Source organism: Lutra lutra, chromosome 5 (assembly GCF_902655055.1).
Source record: "Lutra lutra chromosome 5, mLutLut1.2, whole genome shotgun sequence".
Lineage (NCBI taxonomy): Eukaryota > Metazoa > Chordata > Mammalia > Carnivora > Mustelidae > Lutra > Lutra lutra.
In genome coordinates, this window is record NC_062282.1 from 150,231,464 (window position 1) to 150,246,782 (window position 15,319).

Consider the following 15,319-nt stretch of genomic DNA (forward strand, 5'->3'; position numbering starts at 1 on the left):
TAGAGACTGAGGGAGCCCTCAGGCTGTCCCCCACCCCCGGGGCAGGGCCTCCAAAGCCATCTCACACCCCAGCCCGCCTTCTCCCGCCATCCCGGTGACCAAGCCAGGCCTGTCACAATGCCCACACCGAGGTGGCCTGCTTCCCCTTACCCCGGCCTCTTGGTCGCATCCACGGGGAACGCCTGCGGTTTCTCCCGGCCTGTCATCTGATTCAACAGCATCTCGGGTGGCCTCGCGGTCCCCCAGAGTCCGTATGTTGAGGTGCTAAGCCCCGTACCTCAGAGTGTGACTGTATTTGGAGACCTGGCCTTTTAAAGAGGTGATTACGTGAAAAGGAGGTCAACTGAGGTATGGCTGATGTCCTTCCAGAAGAGGAGATTAGGGCACAGGCACACAGAGGGAAAGACAGAGAGAGGACGCGGGGAGGGCACACTCAGCTGCAAGCTGAGGAGAGGCCTCCGTGGAAACCCACCCAGCCGACACCCCGACCTCCAGCTTTCAGACTCTACTTCTGTTGTTTATGGTCCCCTGACTGTGGTATTCTGTTAAGGCTGCCTGAGCAGATGAAGACAGACGGGGTCTCCCCAATATCCTAGCCACCTGCTATGGGGACAGATGGCTGGGGACACGGCGGGGAGGCTAAAAGGACATGGACGCCTGGTCTGGGAGCAGAGTGAGGGCCCAGAGGCCACGGGAGGCACTGAGGGAGGATGGGGAGTGAGGGGACACTGAGGCTATTTGGGAAGATGAACAAGAAGGATGCAGGGCAGCTGGGTCTGCCAGAGAGACCCAGCATTTCCAGAAGGGCCAGGTGCTAAAGAAGGGGCCGGGAGAAAGCCCAGGAAGGAATCATCCCAGGACCACCTGCCTGGATGAGGCATCTTTCTCTCTCCAGCTCACCCCATTAGAAGCCCTGGGTGTGAGACCTGCTATGGCTGGGGCGGGGGGCAGCAAGGGGCGACTTGAGGGCGCACTCATTGTCCTGGGAAGTGAGTGTCACTTCACCCTCAGGGAAACAGAGCAAAGCAGACACAGTCACCTTCTTTGCAGAGGAGGAAGTAGGGGCTTGGGTCCCCAGCCACTGCAGCCGGCTGGAGGCAGCTCAGACTCAGACCCACATATCGCTGCTCTGCCACTCAAGATAGGAGCTCGGAGGGCCCAGTGGAACAGGCTTTCAGGAGGACCCAGGTGGAACAAGCTCTGTGGTGCATACCTGCACAGACACGCCCATGTGCATGCCCACGTGCACACAAGCACACGCACTCACATGCATGCATCTATGTGCACATCCACATGTGCACACTCACATGCATCTGTATGCACACTCACATGTGTGTACACTCCATACGCACACATGCACCTATATGCACACACTCACACATAGGCATACTCATGCATACATCTCTGCACACACTCACATGCATGCACACTCATTCATGCATCTCCGTGCATGGTGTGCGTGCACACACTCACACGCATGCACACTCATTCATGAGTCTCTATGCACACACTCACATGTGTACACAAACATCTATATGTACACGTTCACGTGCATGCACACGCACGCACGTGCATCTCTGTGCACACTCACACACATCTATATGCACACGCTTACACGTGTGCACGCTCACATGCACATTCATTCATGCATCTCTACGTGCACGCTCACGTGCATGCAGACATGCACTGATTCATGCATCTCTGTGCACACTCACGAGTGTGCACATACACGCACAATCATTCATGCATATCTCTGTGCCCACTCACATGCGTGCACACAGTCACACACATGCACACTTGCTCTCAAGTGCATACGCACCGTGAGAGCTACACACATTCTCGTGCCCTCCAGACCTCACAGCAGCTCACCCTCACACACAGACCACACACCCCAGTCCAATGGCCACATGAACTTGCCCTTCATTTGACTACAGGACACCGTAGGGCTGAAAAGACTCTGCGAACAGCAACGGAAAGGGCACCGTTACGTCAATGGACAGACTGCGTTTTTGCGTGTGTGAAGATCCTCTGGGAGGCCCAAAGCTGGATAGGTTTTATTTAAACTGTCTCCTCAGAACCCCAGAAATCACTGTAATTGTTTTATGACTTGTTTCACAGCGCAAAGTTGGAGGCAAAGTCCATTTTAGAAGCTGAAACTACCCATTTTGAAAGCACTCCCCCCCCACCCCGATTTTGCGGCTACATCAAAAAAATAAAGATTTTCTCATTTACCAATGTGACTTGAAGCAGATGTGTGTGAGTCCTCTAATCCATCAGGTTAATCATGAGCATTTGGGGGGTGTTTGTGCTATGTTGCGTAACCGCAGGAACAGACTTATTATTTAAAGTGAATTTATTAGGTGTTTGGATGCCCTTCTGCAATGAAAAATCCATCTAATAATTTTCATGAATAATTAGGTTTTTATTTTGGTCATAAACATGAATGTGCGTGCGTGTGTGTGTGTTTAAACGAAAAATCTCATTCCACTTAAACAAGAAACCGGGGAGGAAAAAAATGGACTTAGGAAGCCAATTCGGTGCCTGGTTTTCCTCGGTAACCAAGCAGTCCGCTTCCAGTCACTGACGCAGACACCAGACCTGGGTTAATACCTTTTCCATTTCTCTGTGGCCTCTGGAGTCTGGCAGAATCCCAGTGTTAAAGGGACCATGGGGCTTCCTCTCCAACTGGCAGACAGACATGCATGCGCCTTCTGGATCCAGGCAAAAGAAGCCTTCCGCTAGGAACAGCCATGCACGGGCCATGTGTGACGTCTGGGGCACTTTGGGCATATCAGCTTGTTTAATCCCCACAGAAACCTCATGAGGCAAGTATTATAAACCCCATTTAACAGCTGGGCAAGGGCACCTGGTGGGGTGGGGAGCCGGTGCTCAGTCAGGGAGCATCTGATTCTTGGTTTCGGCTCAGGTCCTGATCTCAAGGTCCTGGGATCGAGCCCCATGTCAAGCTCTGTGTTCAGTGCAGAGTCTACTTGTCCCCCTCCCTCTCTCAAAGAAATAAATAAAAAAAAAAAAAAAAAAAAAAAAACCAGATGGGCAAAACAGAGGTTTGGAAAAGCAATCATTGACCCCAAGTGACTCGGCTGGGAAATGGCAGAGCTGGGTTATGAACTCAGGTCTGCTTAAAGGGAAAGCGCTCCCTGCCCCCTACATGTCTGCCCCTTGCGGAGGATGTCCACGCTGGCAGAAAAGGCTGCTACTGCACCACCCATGATGACGGCTTCCCACGAGAGTCTACCCTAAGGCTGAGGGAAAGGGCTCAGGACCATGAGTCAGGTCACAGGTTCAGACAATCGCTCCTAGCTGGGGCCAGTCACTGTCCCCTCAGCAAAGGTGCAACCCTCTGCTGGGAGATTGGGGGGGTGGGGTGGGAGGCTGGGGGGAGGCCGCAAAGTCCACGCAAACCCTTCTGCCCAGATGTGTACGAGAGAGGCCCTCAGTCTCTGCCCTGCAGCCGTCCTTGGACACCCGGAGCATAGGGACAGGCCTTCCTTGAAAACTACATCTGCCAATGCGGTTTTTTTTTCTCCCAAGGATTCTCGCTCCGTCCTGAAATCTGTTTCCAGGATGTTTTCTGAGGACCTGTGTCAACAATTAAAGATGAATCCTTACCCTACACGTGGGGACAATAGAATGGGGAAGGAGTCGGAGGTCGTGTGTGGCCTCCAGAGGGCACTCCCAGAAGCAAATTACACTTGCTCACAGAGTCTGGAACAAGTCACGGGGAGCACAGTGGGTGGCGAGGCCCGGCACCTCCCAAAAAGCTACTCCGGAAAGGGGTTGCCCCCAAACCGAAACGGCGGCCTGATTCAGAACTGGGTGGTCGGTTTTTCTAGATCTCGTTTTAAGGCTTTCTTATTAATTGCCCTTTGCTTTCGACAACAACAAAAAATCCGAAGGAAATTCAAAATCCAACCAAAAGACAGACAGGATCCACGCTCCCCGTCATAAAACCTGACCTCATGAGGGTAGAGTCTGGGAATACCACAGGCGGATAAGTGAGCCTGGCCGGGGCAAACCAGGCAAACCAGGATATTCTAAAATTTATGAAACAAAAAATGAAGCCCCAAAGATATTCCTTTTTAGGCAGTTAACTTACATCCTAGAGAATAACAGGAGTAAGACACTTGCCCAGGGAAACCACTGGCCATTTTCGGTGCCGACAACAATGAGGAGGCCTAGATTCTTCATGGACCAAAAGACGCAGATTCCATTGGTGGGATCAGATGCATTTGTGAAACATGACCACAAAGGTTGGGTAGCACCTGGAAAAATATTTTTTTTTAAAGATTTTATTTATTTATTTGACAGACAGAGATCACAGGGAGGCAGAGAGGCAGGCAGAGAGAGAGGAAGGGAAGCAGGTTCCCTGCCGAGCAGAAAGCCCGATGCGGGGCTCGATCCCAGGACCTGAGATCACGACCTGAGCCGAAGGCAGTGGCTTAACCTGCTGAGCCACCCAGGCGCCCCTGGAAAAATATTTTTGATGTAAGGTCGGAATGCACACAAGCAAGATATCCATGGTTAGCTCTGGGGTTAGTGCTGGGTAGGTGTAACTCTGTCCCAGGATTGGGGATTGGATGGGGTGATGCAAAATGTTAAATAGTCCTTGTTTTAGGGTGCTGGGGTTATCAATAACAATCATGTGAAAGCAACATACACTTCAGGTTTTTTGTTGTTGTTGTTGTTGTTGTTTTTGTTTTAAAGGAAAGGCGGAAAGGGAAGGGTAGCCAAAATTGGCCAACACTGGGTCTAACATCCTGGATATGGAGGTGGCCACAGTTCAGCAGTAGGGGCAGCTGGAGAGTCGGTGGGCGCGTGGCGAGGGGCAAAGACGGAAGGGTCTATACCTGCCTTGCAAAGAGCAGGTTTGGAAGGACGCCATTTTCTAGCAACACTTCCCAAAGCCTCATGTTGGGGTAGAGAATTAATTAGTGGGAAGGGAGAAACGGGGAGAAATCTGGAAGAGAAGAAGGCTTCTCTGAAGGTGTAGGATTGCATCAAAACCCTGTAGGGCCCTTAAGGTGAAGGGCAGGGGTTCTGGTGCCCAGAGCTCCACCCTGTGTTGAAACCTAATGCCCAGTGTGATAGTACTAGCAGGTGGGACCTTTGGGAGCCGAGGACAAGAGGGAGGAGCCTCATGATGGGATTTGTGGATTATTAAAAAGACTTCAGGGAGTCTTCCACTGTGTGAGGACGCAGTGAAGACGGCCTCTGTGAACCAGGCCGCAGGCGTGGCAGGGGAGGGGCACTCATGCACCAGACCCCGAATCTGCCAGCACCTTGATCTTGTACTTCCAGCCTCCAGAACTATGAGAAACAAACATTTGTTTTCAAAACAAACGGCTATGCCATTTTGTCAGAGTAGCTCAAATAGTCTGAAACGGTGACCTCTGACCCCCTGTCCAGACCACTTCCTCTTCCAAGCAATCCCACAAAATCGCCAAGGCACACGGTGCCAGGCAAGGCTGTGGCAACCTCCTAGCAGATAAAGTCCCTTTTCATTTATATTTTCTTTCTTTTTTTTAAGACGTAGGTTCCACACCCAACACACACACCCCTCTGCAGGGCTCGGGAACGCACAACCCTCAGATCAAGATCTGAGCTGAGATCCAGAGTCTGACACTTCGTCAACTGAGCCACCCAGGTGCCCCGACAAATTCCCTTTCTAATTTAAGCCAGTCTGAGTGAGGGTCCCGTCACATTGCTGTTTGAAGGTGCCAGAGTCCAGAGATGTGTAGAAAGGCTGAATCTAGTGGAGATTAGGCTCCTGAGGGGAAAGGGGACATCGAGCTCTGGGGACCATGGTTATAACTGAGCAAATTCTGAGGGGAATCTGGGGGCCACCGGGTGACATCGGGCTCCTGAGAAATGCCACACACCCCCACGGCTGGGGGTCAGGGAAGACGAAGAGGAGGGCTGTCTGGGCACACACCTAACAGGTAGAGGTACGAGTCTGGGTGCAGCGATCTCCTTGTCCTTCTGGCCAAGCCAGCTCCTCCAGCCTCACCAGCCTCCTCTACCTGCTGCTGGGTGATACAGGTATTCCCATCCACCCAGTCACTGTGGGGTTAGAACAGCACCCACTGAAGGGTTATAGATCATGAACTGCCAAGAATGGGGCTGTGCCAGAGAGAATCCCCGAACACACCAACCTTGCCCTTGACTCTGGCTGGGGGCAGAGCTGGAGACAGGACCCCACAGGAAACAGAAATCTTGTGGCTGAGGAGTGTTCCCAAAGGGGCTGTGGGTATGAAAATGGTGGTAGGTCAGTGGATGACCACCTCCCCCCACCCCGCACACCCCCATCCTCTTCTGGGGTCACCTTCTACAGCACCCACCTGACTGGGTTGGTTGCTCCCCAAAACATTCCCAGTCCTCCTTCCTAACAAAGCCCCCATTTTCTTCCAGGGGCTCGTGCCCAGCCTTAGGGGAGGAATCAAGAATGGTCCAAGCCTCCTGTGGCAACCCCATTACCCTTGCCAGTGACAGGATGATGGCAATCATGGGCACTGGCTCTGGTCAGTGGCCATACAGGGAGTCTTTTGAGAGGTGCTGGGAACCTCCCCCCCTCCCCAACTCAAACAAAAGAGAAAGCCTATCGACAAGAGGACTTTTTTTCCTGCCCCTCTCCCTTCTACCTCGGTTACTCTTGTGAGAAGATGTGAGCTCAGCCATCTTGGAACCATGAGGAAAAGCCAAGGGAATGGCAGACACGGATCAGACCCCCACTGGTGGCGGAATCACTGAACTAACTCAGAACCGTCGAAGAAATTCCAGGCTCCAGCGGTCATGCAAGATGATGCAATGACTGTATTGTGGGAGGCACCACGCTCAGCCACTCTGCCACTCACCATCAAAAGTGCACTTAGTGACCAACAACTTCCTCTATATTATTGTATTTGCTTGTCCCCGCATAGGAGTTCTGAGCTGCCCATTAGGAAAGAGGATGCTGTGGCTCAGGAAGTTGAAGAGGTCAGGTGACCCACCTCGTACATGGTAGGACCTGAGCCCTCTACCAGCTGGGATAAATTCATTCAGTTTTCGGACTATCCAAGCTCCGGAGCCATGCCTCAAACCTTCGAAACCAGTATGTAAAGATCCGATCCAAACAGTTCCAAAATACATTTGTGAAATAAATGCCCTGACTATTGGCGTTGGCTCATTCTAAACATGCTATTTTTTTTTGGGGGGGGGGGGGGAGATCACAAGTAGGTAGATAGGCAGGCAGAGAGAGAGAGGAGAAAGCAGGCTCCCTGCCAAGCAGAAAGCCCGATGCAGGACTCAATCCCAGGACCCTGAGATCATGACCTGAGTGGAAGGCAGAGGCTTAACCCACTGAGCCACCCAGGCGCCCTAAACATGCCATTTTAAAAGATTCATTTATTTGAGAGAGAAAAGAGATGAGTGGGGATGGGGGTGTGCAGTGGGAGAGGGACAAGCAGACTCCATGCTCAGCGTGGAGCCCAACGTGGGGCCCAATCTCACCACCCCGAGATCATGAACTGAGCCGAAACCACAAGGCAGACGCTCAGTGGACTGAACCATCCAAACACTGCTATGTTTTAGTACTCTGGTTTCTCTTCAGATAGCATAAATCTTTCACCTTTTCCTAAACATGTTGCTACTTTATAAACTCTCCCAAATGGCTTCTCCCCCCGCCCCAAAAAAAACCCCACACACACAAGGAGAAGGAAAGAGTAAAGGGAGAAAATGAGCATGCCAGGAAGTCACCAGAAAAGAACTTTTTGGTCTGGGAGCCAGGAAATGTCAAGGAAACAAATGTGGCTACAACTGACCCTCCCGTCTCCTGCTGTGCCAGTGGGATTCAAAAACTGGTTCTTTATTAACACGTTCACCTAGAGTGGTCCTGACAAGTGGCAGGCCGCCGCAGAGGCCGAAAAAGCTGCATGTGATTCTGGGTTTTACGGTAATTTAACCAATACATATAGTAGTCGATGGTAGGGGCGGAAATTCTTGTTTTCAAACTGATTGGTCTGGACAATGGAAGACCAAGAGCCAACAATAAATCCATTGTAAGCTGGAAATGCTCTCCTCTGAATACGGCTAAATATTTCTTTAATCCTTGCATTAAATTTGTTACTGGAGTATGAAAGCTATTTTATTTACTCTAAAATTTAAGCTGGTGTAATAGTGTAATTATAGGTGTAACGAGTGGGGGGGGTGATTACTCGGGAACCTATTTAAGGCACTTTAAAAACATAATATTAGATGCCTGCTGTGCATTCATATTTTGGGGTCATAAGGAAAATATTATCGTTAATGATTTTTTTTATATTCTGCAAACCGTTTCTTTCATTTTTGGATCATGGGAAGGGTCTTTAATAGTCCCCAGTCAGCATGAATATTCCTTTTTTGTAGCTTGTCTATCTACATTATCGGGCACATCAGCCAGTCCCCCAAAAAAGTTATGTCATAGTTCTGTTCCCAAGGGAACAAAGACATCGGGTCCCCTATTAACAGTGGCTTTTGTTGGCTTATTTTTGTAATTTTTTTTTTCCTGACATTAAAGTTGTGTGTGGTTGGCAAGGATTTCTCTTCCTCAATTTGGATGTGGTTTCTGCCTCTGAAACTCTGAAAACAAGCTTGTTGATAAAGGACAAACTGCAGGCATAACTACTTCAGCAACAGACTCCAAAGAGGCTTCACTGGAAACAAATCGGAACTGAAAGCCATGTTCAAGTTCAAATGTTCTTCCCTTCAGAGGTTTTCAGTTCAGTATTAATTTGTCCTTCCTATATAAGGGTTCAAGAAAAGTGCCTTTGCAACTATTTAAAGTCAATTACCGGGGCACCCGGGTGGCTCAGTCGGTTAAGCGCTGTCTTTGGCTCAGGTCATGATCTCAGGGTCCTGGGTTCGAGTCCCATGCCTCCTACGCACACCCCCTCCCCCGGGCCTCATCTGTGCCAGGGGCTTACATGTCCCATCCAGTGACACTGTGAGTAGAACAGCTTGTTGCAGGAACAGACTGGTGCCCTGGGAGAGAGATGCCTTCTCACGGGGGTCCCCAAATAGCCAGAAGCTCAACTCCAAGTGCACTGAACCGCGGCATCTCTGAATCTCCATCCTCCAACCTGTGCGTCAAGCGCATCCGCTCTTCAACTAACTAAACCCAACTAAGCCAAGTTTAGTTACCTAGGAATACAGCCTGCCCACGGAAAGTCCTGCGCTCACGCTAGCCTGCGGGATGCCCTGATGAATTTCAAGTGGAAATCCCTGGATGTGAAATTTGCCCTTTGCCTTTCTAACCGAGAGCAGAGAGGCTGGGACAGAGACGGAGAGACATGAAGTCTCACCCAGGTGGTATCAGTGCCACCGGAGGGGGTCAAGAATGAAGCCCCTGCAGTCTCTCCCCTCCGATCCTTAATCCTCAAGATCCAGGACTTGGGGAAGCCACCCTTTTCAGCAGTGGTTGCTTTGCCAGGACATCGGCCCCGTTCCCACCACCATTAACCTGGACACAATTTGCAGGTTCCTTGTAAAAAGGTTTTACTGGGATTTCTGATGGACTCAGTCTGGGCTTGCGGTTTATTTTTATTAAGAGGGGTCTCCTCGGGGCGCCTGGGTGGCTCAGTGGGTTGGGGCCTCTGCCTTCGGCTCGGGTCATGATCCCAGGATCCTGGGATGGAGCCCCGCATAGGGCTCTCTGCTCCTGCTTCCTCCTCTCTCTCTGCCTGCCTCCCTGCCTGCTTGTGATCTCTCTCTCTGTCAAATGAATAAATAAAATCTTTAAAAAAGGGGGGGGTCTCCTCTTGGAAAGAACGGCTCTGGTTATTGCACTAACAGATAGAAATGTTCCTGGGCCTCCATAAATCAACTCAACACCCTGGTCTCTAGGGACTTGCCAAAAAGATAATGGCCTGCAATTATGGAAGCCTCAGCACCTCAGTCGCCAGTGGGACTCCGGGGAGACTTCCGAAGTCTGGGGGCACTTTCAAGACGAAAAGAAGGAAATCAACCCAAGAACCAGCAATTCTGCCCCCAGAGCATGCTGCTGGAAGAGAGGTAACACTGGCTTCAACTAAAGTCATAAGAAACAAGTACCTGGGACTAGAAGGTGTGGTGCAATCTTCTCCATTTCCCCCCAAATCCCAAATGCACTCAACCATGGATACACGATGGGATACATGAGTAAAGATCACAGCTCGCACAGCTGAAGGGAATGGGCAGTAACAGGCCAGGCCTACCTTCCTCTCCTCTACCTTGAAACCCTAAGGCTTTCCCCCGCTACAACTGAGGGTGCGCCCCTAGACAGTATACTGGGGATCTGCTTTTCCCAGGAGGAAGGGGTGGCTCAGGCAAGGGAGGTGAGCACAACCAGGAGACCCCCCTGGCCAGTCCACCCGCCTGTCTCGGTTCTCTGGGGAGGGGCACTGCCGCGCAAAATGTGGAGTTTTTCACGAACATGATGGATGGATGAGGGTTTTGAGGTACTAAGTGTGACGTCTGCTTTGAAGAAACACAGCAAGCGACCTTAGGACTCCTGTCACAGCGTCCCCTATGACACTTCCAACAAGCGCAAGAAATTCGGATGTATCTGCATCGCTTGGAAGCCAGAATCGTTTTGGTTTTTTTTTCTTCCCCTCATTCTACCAGGTTTCGTTGGCACTGGGTGGGCACTCAGCTCTAAGAGCTTCAGAACACAGCATCTCTAGGATGGAGGGGCTCGGAACCCTTTCCGGGGGGTGGGCAGGGAAGGTGAGGTGGGCAGGGAAGGTGAGGCTGGCTAGAACTCTCTAAGGGCCCCGCCGAGGCTTCCCTCCGCCGTGGCCGCCGGCCTGCTGGGGAGCCCGCTCTTCTCCAGGTACACCAGCACGGGGAACAGTGGCTGCCAGGCTCCCGGTGACGAGTCACCCACCCTACACTTCCCACACGAGCCAGGCACATTAGTCCGGCACCGAGGGGCCAGGCGCTCAGCGCAGGCGGGAGGCGACCGGTCCGAGCGCGCACCCCCGTGGAGACTCGACCCCAGGTCTGGCACAATTTCTAAGCCCGCAGGCATTCCTCCCTCTCCCTCCCCGCGGCTCGTTCCCGAAGCCGCCCGTCCAGCACGCGTTTCCCGCGGCCGCTGCTCCCGGGACCGCGCGCGACCCCGCGGCTGGAGCGGAGACGCCAGGACCCCCTCGGGCACCGGCACCCGCAGCCTCCCGCGGCCGCGCAGGCCCCGGGTGGACGGGCGACCCCTCCTCAGGGAGACGGCCGCCCAGCCCGCGCCCAGCCACTGTCCCCGGCCGCCCCCGCGCCCGGCGCCCCTCACCTCGCGCAGAAGGCGCTCCAGGTGCGGCTCGGCCCAGGCAGCCAGGGCGCTCGGCGGCCCCGCGCGCCGCAGCAGCTCCCGCTCCTCCTCGAGCGCCGCCACCCGGCCCTGCAGAGCGGCCGCCTGGGCGCCCAGCAGCAGGCAGGCGGCTGCCGAGCCCACGGAGAGCAGCAGGCACACGGCGCTCACCGCCCAGGCCCCGGCTGCCGTCGCAGGACGCCCCACGCCGCCGCCCGCCGGGCCGTCCTTCCGCGCGTCGCCGCCGGCGCGCTGGCCCGAGCTCATGGCGCGCGGGTCGCGCGTGGGTCTCCGAGGGGGCGGTGCGAGGGAGCCGCGGGCGCAGGCAGGAGAGCCCGAGGCACGAGGTTGGCCGCGCGCGGGGCTTGGCCTCGGGAAAGCCGCGGAGCACGGCGCACGCCCCCCTCTCCGCCGCCAGCTCCTCCACAGCGGCCACTTTGGGCAGTTTCCTCTATGCAAATAGACCCTGCCAGAAAAGGAGCCGGGACCCACCCAGGGGAGGAGCGGCCCGGTCGGCCCCGCGCGGCGAGGGGCGGGGGAGGGACGGGAGCCGGCTCCTCCGAGCCCCCACCCACCGGGCGCGCCCGGCGGACCCCTGGCGCGGCGCGGACCTCCACCTCACCTGTCCGGGGGGCCGGGCTGCACCCCGCTGCCGCGCGCGCACCTCCGCGGCTCCCCAGGCCCGGGGGCCCCGCGATCCCGAGAGGACTGCCGTGCGCCGGGACACTCGGCGCCTTCTGCAGCCCACCTCTGGCTGGAGCATCATCCGTGCCTGGGGAAAATGCCCCTAGACTTGTGAATTAACCTTTGTGACACCTTTTTTTTTTTTTTTTTTTTTTTTAAGTTGAGAACTTCAAACCCCGTGGAAAACTTAGTGGGTCCGGCCTGGATGGTGCCTTGGCGCCGCTCGGTGGCCGAAAGCGATCTCTGCGCACTCGCGCCTGGAGACGCGGTCCGGGTTGCGATCTCACCAAGCAGAATCTCAGCGCTCTCACCATTTATTAGGTGCCAGACATGGGGTGCTGGGAGCAGAAATTGTTAAGACCTCGCCGCTGACCTAGAGAGGGTTTTCGTTTGAAAAAATCGAGACTATCACGCATGGAAAAGATGGGGGGGGGGAAGAGCTCCAACTTTTGTTTAGGTGATGACTTCATTCCGTCGTGGAAGCACCGCTTGGCCCAAAGTAATAATCCAGTAGCAACACAGTGAGCTATCCCGCGGTCCTGCTGCAGACTTAGGTAGCAAGGTCTGAATGAGAACGAAGAAGCCCCCAGTCTTTCCAAGAAAGGGAAGAAAGGCTGGAAGTCAGGCGGGGTCTCTGCCTGGTCACACATTCCTATCAAGTGTACTCATATCCGAAAATGGGTCTCACTATTATGCTTCCAATATCGTTGGTAATACTCAAAGAAAATCACGCACTGCTGGCTTGGAACTTTGTGATTTGGGCAATTCCACAACCATTCATTCATTCATTCATTCAAGAAAAAGACCTGTTATATCTTCCCCTCGCTCTCTGGGTGTCTGCGGATTATTCATGTCAGTGGCTAGATTAGTCATCTCTGAAAACTGTTGAGGACCTCCAGCTGGTATGTCCCTCCTTACTTATTTCCCCTCCTTAATTCAGAGGGGAAAACCACCTCTGAGACTGGGATAAAACAGAAGTGATTGGCGTCTTACTACCTCTGCAACTTCGTAGCCGTGACCTTCCTTAGGTAAATGGGGCTCATGTAGAACTTGGGGCTATGCTAAAATCCCGTGTGTACCCAATAAATAGGCTGAAAAGCACTCGCTAAGCAAACTAGATTGTCTACTCGGAAAGAGTCCTACACCGGATTATAAGTCTACCCACACATAGGCTAGTTGCCCATTACCTGTATTAACATTTCTGTCTTTCCTCATGTTTGTAGCATTGTTACCTACAATAGCCAAATGATGGAGGCAGCCCAAGTGTCCCCCGATTGTTGAATGGATAAGGAAGAGGTAGTATATCTATACAATGGACTATTACTCAGCGACCAAAAAGAATGAAATCTTGCCATTTGCAATGATTTGGAGGGAGCTAAGGAGTATTATGCTGAGCGAAATAAGTCAGTCAGAGAAAGACAAAGACTATATGATTTCACTCACATATGGAATTTAAGAAATAACACAAATGGGGTTCCTGGCTGGCTCAGTCAGTAGAGCATACAGCTCTTGATCTCAGGGTCATGAGTTCAAGCCCCATGTTGGGCATGGAACCTACTTTTAAAAAAAAAGTATGAAAAGGTGCATTGCTAATAAAGAACACTCTTAAAAAACAAAACAAAACAAAAAACCCTCTTCTTTATGGGCTCCTGGGTGGCTCAGTGGGTTAAGCCCCTGCCTTCAGCTCAGGTAATGGTCTCGGGGGTCCTGGGATCGAGTCCCGCATTGGGCTCTCTGCTCAGCAGGGAGACTGCTTCCCCCTCTCTCTCTCTCTCTCTGCCTGCTCTCTGCCTACTTGTGATCTCTCTCTATCAAATAAAAAAATAAATAAAATCTTAAAAAAAAAAAGAAATAACACAAATGATGACAGGGAAGAAAGAGAGAGAGAGAGAAACTTAGAAACAGACTCTTAACTATAGAGAGCAAACTGATGGTTGCCAGAGGGGAGGTGGGTGGGGGGACGGGGGAAACAGGGGATGGGGAGTAAAGGGGGAGGTTGTCGTGATGAACACGGGTGATGTAGGGAAGTGTTGAATCTCTATACAGTACACCTGAAACTAATATAAAAATGTATATTAATAACTGTAATTTAAAGATTTTTTTTAAGATTTTATTTATTTTATTTGACAGACAGAAATCACAAGTAGGCAGAGAGGCAGGCAGAGAGATAGAGAGAGGAAGCAGGCTCGCCGCTGAGCAGAGAGCCCGATGTGGGGCTCGATCCCAGGACCCTGGGATCATGACCTGAGCTGAAGGCAGAGGCTTTAACCCACTGAGCCACCCAGGCGCCCCAATAACTGTAATTTAAATGAAAACCTTAAAAAAAAAAAAAAAAAGCCAAGCTCATTGATCCACTAGGCCCTTCCCCTCGCCTACTACCTCACTATCTGGAATGCTCTGCTCTCAGATCTTTGAACAGCAAGTTCTTCTTCAGGTCGTTCTCAAATCTCCCCGGCCCCAAAGGACCTTTGCAGGACCCCCACCCTAAGGTAGCTGCACCCACAGCCCCCCTCCAAAGGATTACTGGAGGGATCAGGCCCCTTATTGCTGTTTAAAGTTACCTTTCCGTTAGCAAGACCTTTGTCTTGCTGACCACTGTTTTCTCAAAAAACAGAACAGGACCTGACACATGGCTGAAGCTCGGTAAATATTTGTCAAATGAATTAAGGCAAGGCGAAAATAGGTTTGCTGCCTGCAGCTCACTTTAAAGGCCAGAAGAAAATACTCTATGTTGTTTTTGTTAATTGGGGTCCTGGAAGGAACAGACGGCCTCCTTGGACCACAGACCACCTGACTGTAAAGACCCTTCACAAAGTGGGGCAGTTGAGGGGAAGCCGACAGGGGAGGCTTGAAGAAGCCTCCTGGGGTAGCAACAGTGGGGAGCATTCCCATTCTTGCTGAAGGGATGAGGAGAAGGAGCTCTTGGGGGGACCCTGTGAATGCTTGGAGCTATAAAAAGGTCTGTAGGGGAGGAGCTGTGGACTTTGGTTAAGGGACACTGTGAGTGGGAAAGTGGGGGCTGGGGGGTGGATGGACAGTCTTTTTCTCCTCCTCCTTTGTGGTCTGCTGGGTCTCCTGCCAAACCCACAGGGCAGGGAGCCCAGGTGTTGGAGGGCAAGAGGGGAGCCTGCTAGATGGAAGCAGCTCTGTAAAGGGTGGGAAGAAAAAAAGAGAATCTTCACCACATTAACTTAACATGAATATAGCACTTAGCAAGCTCCATATGGCTATGGCTGTGTCTGAATGGCTAACCTGTCAGCACCAGGTGCCAATCCTCGGGGAGCCCAGCTGGTGGCAAAACAACTATTTTGGACTCCCTCC

At 52.4% G+C, this 15,319-nt stretch overlaps 1 protein-coding gene across 4 annotated transcripts in view; it reads right to left on the reverse strand.

Moving 5' to 3' along the window:
* Window positions 1-11,728, reverse strand: part of COL23A1 (collagen type XXIII alpha 1 chain) — a 309,980-nt gene extending 298,252 nt beyond the window's left edge. For all 4 annotated transcript variants that reach the window (XM_047731172.1, XM_047731171.1, XM_047731170.1 and 1 more), the window contains exon 1: window positions 11,297-11,728. In XM_047731172.1, the coding sequence (XP_047587128.1) occupies window positions 11,297-11,581 (285 nt within the window). In that variant the 5' untranslated portion in view covers window positions 11,582-11,728. The remainder of the gene's footprint in view (window positions 1-11,296) is intronic.
* Window positions 11,729-15,319: the final 3,591 nt, after the last annotated feature.